General features: G+C 38.0%; 1 protein-coding gene across 1 annotated transcript; it reads right to left on the bottom strand.

Annotated features, from left to right (window-relative positions):
- Positions 1-2,045: 2,045 nt before the first annotated feature.
- On the bottom strand, positions 2,046-3,931 carry LOC128398714 (olfactory receptor 14A16-like). The gene is made up of 2 exons (XM_053359964.1): positions 3,892-3,931; positions 2,046-3,043 (listed from the first exon to the last, which is right to left on the bottom strand). Exons 1-2 carry the CDS (start codon positions 3,929-3,931, stop codon positions 2,046-2,048), a joined length of 1,038 nt encoding a protein of 345 aa, XP_053215939.1.
- Between the last annotated feature and the right edge of the window lie 2,069 nt (positions 3,932-6,000).

Genomic DNA, 6,000 nt, shown 5'->3' with positions numbered 1-6,000 from the left:
GATCTATAATGAAATAAAAAAGGTATTTAAATACCTTTCTTCTGAAGAAACCAGAGGCCTTCCTCCTGGGCATGGTCGGCCAATTGGTGCCAAAGAAGGATAGAACTTTCTTTATGTATGCCACAACAGCAGCAAGAATACTGATCGCAAAATATTGGAAGACACAAGATCTACCCACCCGGGAAGAATGGCAGATGAAGGTGATGGATCTCATGGAAATGGCGGAAATGACAGGCAGAATCCGGGACCAGGGAGAAGAGTCGGTGGAAGAAGATTGGAAGAAATTTAAAGTTTATCTACAGAAACATAGTAAAATTGAGAAAGTCTAGAAGGAGGCTGGAATGAAGTTATGTGACTTTTGCATAAATATCATAAAGGACTTAAGTCAAATAGATTGTTGAAGGAAATGAGGAAAGGTAAAATTATATTATGTTAAGATAAATTAATGGATAAAAATTGGGGAAAGATGGAAAGGATTTGCTGAAATAGCTAATTGAAGAAGAATACAAAAAAGGGAGGTGTGAGGAGGTCAAAGAAACAAGCAAATGAAGTTAAGTCATTGAAGGTTTACTGTATTTTTGTGTATTTTCTTTTTTTGTTGTCTGACCGTTTTTATTTTTCTTGATGTTGTTGTTGTTGTTTCTTCTGTTGCATTTTTTTAAAAAAAAACTTTAATAAATATTATTGGGGGAAAAACAAAACAGAATAGGTCCTTCTCTCTCCAGGTTGCCGTCTAAATGACAAACAGTGCCTATCTAACTGGCATACAATCCCAAACTGTTTGACAGCAAAGTTCTTTATGTCAGAAATCAAGCCCATATCAGGAGAAACTGGCAACTCGCCCAGGCACCCGGCTTGATCTCCTGTTGACCTCCCTGGCTGCATTCCCCAGCAAGATCCAGGCTAGGTCGCAATAGGCGATCCTTCTCAGCATGAGAACAACACCCCCCCTCTTTTTCCCTGCCCCCCCTGGCAGGGGAAAGAGATAGACAGAAACGTATTTACATGCCTTTCTTTCTGTCTTTGCAGCATTACAAAAACATGACTGCTCTCTTCAAACTCCAGCAGTCTATTAGCAAACACTTTCTGCACTTCCTGTACAGGAACAAATGGAAGAGCTCATATTACACTCTGAGCTAATTCCGGTGCTTCGCACTGTGAATTGACTGTCCCTCTGTTTCCCACAGAACAGTCCTAACATTCCATCATGTTTTGTTTTCAAGCTAGCAGCTCGTAGCCACATTGCTTCTATATCGTAACACTTTCTTTTTTACTCACCAGTTTTTCCAGATTGGTTGATGTTCTAACAAACTCTGACTGCTGCTGACTCAAGTTCTGTCCATTGCAGTCACATTTATCTATGCTGCTATTCCATCACACTTCCATTTGTTTCTAAGGGAATGGTGAATTCCTCTGGTCACTGTTCGGTTCTTGTTTCAGGAGTGATGTAAAAATCTACACTGGTGGGTGAGGAGGTGTGTCTCTTTTGTGTTTTCTCCTGAGCTTCCTTTAGATGGCAACATATTTTTGCAAAGAGGTTGTATTATTTCCCATGCATTCTGACACTTCCCTATCACAGGTCAGTGTTTGTATTTCTGACTGCCTCCAAGATGCATGTACTTTTTGCTGAGATGTTAATTCAGATATGTGAGCATGTGATATTCCAGTAAATCTGTGAAATCCAGGCAACACCAAAAATCATTTCATCTAGGTGCTGTCACTCCCTTGAAAACCAGAATAGTCTGTTAAAATGGCTCTTTGCATGATGTGGGGTGACAGAGTAGACAGGAAACATGACCTGTTACTATCCATAAACCAGAGAATTAAGTGCTACTGAGAAGTGCTACTGAGATGAAAACCATGCAAGTGAACAATGGGGTATAAACTTCAACATACATACATAAATGGATTATCAACATGCCATGTAATCTGACAAGCAAAGGAATGCAAGATGACCATGTGACACAGGGCAGATGTTGAGTCTGCATATATAAATTTATCAGGAAGATTTAACTTGAAATGATGCTATATTCCAGGAACTTCCTTTAATTACACCTTTTCAGAACAACCCTGGAAAATATCTCTAGAGGAGATTTCCTCAAACCCAACAGTTTTGATAATGCATTTTTTATCTCCTTATTCCTCATGCTGTAGATTATTGGATTGAACATGGGTGGTACAAGACTGTACATCACAGTTAATGCAAAGTCCCCATCAGATGGAGTCTTAGAGGGAGGCTTAAGGTAAGCAAAACATGCAGTGAAACAAAATACAGAGAAGACAACAAGGTGGGGTATGCAAGTGGAGAACGCCTTTTTCCTGCCCTCAACAGAAGGAATTTTTAGAACTGCAGTAAAGATGTACACATAAGTGACAACAATGAAGACAAAACATCCAGACACAAGTATTATACTCACCACTATAGCTCCAATTTCCATTAGGTAGAAATTTGAGCAGGCAAGTGTAAGTAACTGTGGGATCTCACAAAAGAACTGATTGACAATGTTTGAGCAGAAAGGGGTTGCAAAAGTTGCACTCGTGTGCATGACAGCATACAGAAGGCCAGCGACCCACACACCAGCAACCATTTGTTTGCAGGCTGCCTTGTTCATCAACATTTCATATTGTAATGGATTGCAAATGGCAACATAGCGATCATATGCCATGACTGTAAGAAGGGAAAAATCAGATGATACAAAGAAAGCAAATAAAAGAACTTGAGCAACGCATCCACTGTAATAAATGTGTCTGGTATTCATGAGAGAATTCACAATGGATTTGGGGATGGTGACTGAAACAGCCCCAAGGTCCTGTATGGCCAAGTTCATCAGAAAGAAGTACATGGGAGTGTGAAGGTGGTGGTCAAAAGCTACAGCAGAGATGATGAGAAGATTCCCAAATACAGTTGCCAGATACAATGCCAGGAACAGAGAGAAGTGTAGAATCTGCAGTTCTCGTATTGCTGAGAACTCCAGGAGCAGAAATTCAGAGACAGAGGATTCATTACTTATTTTCTCCTTCATTAATAAAAATCTTCCTGTCACTGGAAGAAAACAAGAAGATATGTATTGGTTTAAGTCCTCTAGTGATAACAAATATTTACTACTTTGGAGGAGGGTTTTTGGATGTTGAAGGTAAAAGAAAGAAGTGAACAAAAAAGGAGAAACAATTATTTTTTATTCAAATGAGAATTAAGCTTTCAATTCCATACAGATATCATTATTTTTTTAAAAAACTACTACTGTTTCAAAACTAGTAGATTGTGATGTTCACAAGTTCTTGAAGTTGATTGAATGCTGCCACTGCTAGAGGAGGAAGACAGGAGTCCTACTGCCATCATTTCCATACTTGCTTTGTATGTGGAAATATGCTGAGGGCAGATGCACCTAGAGAGAATCCCCATATTTACAAAACATATTTTGATATTTTAATTCATGGTCAAAACTGAAGTAACTCTTAAATATAGGGGGATAACTTGCTGCCTATATGATGCAAATTCAAAATCAAGTTTCTTCTATTAAATTCCAATGTCCATAAGATTTGGGTCATGGACATGTTAAATGCTTGATTCCTGATATCCCCATTCACTCAGTGAGTCTTTTGCAAGAGTAATGGATAATAGTTCCACAAGACTCACACACTTGGCTCATACTCACCTGTATTATGTATTCTAGGCCTAATGTTTAGTACTCCTTCTTAGTTAAGATCACACAGGTTTCAACTATTTTTAGCTTTGTTATATGTTTTCAACCTTAATGCATGCTGCACACAAACCACATTGTTTTGCATGTAAAATGTATAAGCTCACAGCTGCTTTGCGCTTACCCAGATATTTTGGCTGCCACATTATGCTAAGCCAAGACAAGGTTCTTCAGCTCCCTCCTCACTCACTTGGAGTGGTAATGAAGTTTTTTTCATGGTTAATATTCATGGCTGGTGAGGAGAGAGCCTAACCACTAGTCTTGGCTTGGATCATGGAAGCCAGATCACTGGGTATTCCTTGTGAGTCTCAATAAGTTCCAGGAGAGACCGCAACAAGCAGGTTTCCTGATTCTACACAATACACTATAGAAATATTGTCTGTGTTTACTCCTCTGAAAACTACCCAGGTATCACAAAAGTTATAAACATATAAGTTATAAACATATCTTACTCTTTTTCCTTAATAGAAAGTAGATTTCCAGATGCAATTTCTTCTTCACTTCATTTTCATCTGTATTTTAGAAAATCACCCTATCCTTTTGTTCTGTAACATTCAACATATGGGTATACTCTTGCAGAACGAAGCTTTTAACATGGAGTGGAAAATTATAAGCGCTCTCTCTCTCTCTCTCTCTCTCTCTCTCTCTCTCTCTCTCTCTGTGTGTGTGTGTGTGTGTGTATATATATATATATATATATATATATATATATATATATATATATATATATAATGCATTCCTCAGAGTTTGGTCTCAAGAGCCCAACACAAATTAGCCATTGTGTCTCTGGAAAATTGGACTCAGGAGTTCCACTAAAATAAAAGCAGTGTTTCTAAAGACTTAGCCCCAGGAGTCTAACACAAATAATCAAAGTATGTAAAAAACAAAACAAAACTTCAAGTTTCTAAACAGCACACTTTCTAATATTTAAAATAATAATATTGCTACATAAGTCTGTCTGGAACCTTCTGGTTTCAAATGGACTTTCTCAGACTCATTTCTTTCTTTCTTTTTAAATAATGTTTTTATTTATTTTCATGGTACTGAGAGTTGTATGACGTATGACTGGCTCAGTGTTTCCCGCTCCTTCTCCTTCTCCCCCCCCCCGCTGTGTTTTGGTCAATGCTCTAAATTTCACCCATGTGTTTATCTTGTGAACTGCCATGAGAGCTTGTGATGAAGGTTGGTTTTAAAATCTAGTAAATAGTAAAATAATAATAATAACTCTAAGGAAATACTATAGTATTCCACCAGGAAAAAAAAAATAGTTGGAAGGGTATCCTTGAAACTACCATTTGCAATGCAGACATGGGGTTTGTCATCTGCTTCTGCTAATATTGGTCTTCAAATATAAATTTGTGGATTTTTTTACATTCAAATACAAGGGCCAGCAACTCTAATCCTATTTGTGTGTGGTTGCTTATGGAGTTGGTGAGAGGGCTTATGGCATATACTACTTGTGTCCAGAGATTCCATATCTATGTGAGATTTAATGTGTATCACTGTTGACTTTGGTTGCCCTGGGCAAAATATAGTGACTGACATAAGAATACATAAATTAACAAGTTAACATTTGGTTGTTGTTGTTGTTTAAAAAATCCATTATAAAAGCAGTTCCTATGCCTACTCTGGAGGTAACTATGGACAATTCATAATCAGAATATTGTGTTCAAATCTGTAGACTATGTTAGCATGCCATGTCTACAGAACACGAAGTTCTTTTCATTTATTCATACAGATTCCATACATTTGAGTACTTCCAGCCTTGTGAGGTCCAAAGGAACTTTGCAAGGAACATGTGTCACTGGTCTTTTTGGCTATGTTATTTAGATGTTATATACATCGTTCACTTTGCCCATTCCTCCAAAAACATAAGGGCACCTCTGTTCAACGTGAATGTCTTTTGTTTGGCAAATTGTGTGTCATCTTTCAATGAATCCCAGAGCATGACTAGTTTTTTCTCCAAGCAATGGTTCTGTATTCCCATACACTATCACAAATAGGATGACCTCTATCTGTTCTGGGAAGCTGACCCCCAATTTCCTGTGTAGAATTACTTTCTCTGTGTGGATCTCAATTCTTACATTTTCCAAAAGTATATGGTTTTGTTTTTTAAGATTTTGAGAAATTGTGTCAGTGGCCACTGTGTCAGATTCCCTCACTAAAAATGGGAGGTGGGAAACATGACCAATTTCCTGGGTTTCCAAAAGATACAACTCTCCCTAGTAACAACACTGGAGACATTTTTACTCTTTGTCGGTAAAAAACAGCCAGGTGTTCTTCTTATGGGAAGGATGCC

The sequence above is a fragment of the Podarcis raffonei genome, chromosome 13, assembly GCF_027172205.1.
Source record: "Podarcis raffonei isolate rPodRaf1 chromosome 13, rPodRaf1.pri, whole genome shotgun sequence".
Classification (NCBI taxonomy): domain Eukaryota; kingdom Metazoa; phylum Chordata; class Lepidosauria; order Squamata; family Lacertidae; genus Podarcis; species Podarcis raffonei.
The sequence above is the reverse complement of the archived record's forward strand: the minus strand, read 5'-3'. Positions and strand labels throughout refer to the sequence as shown.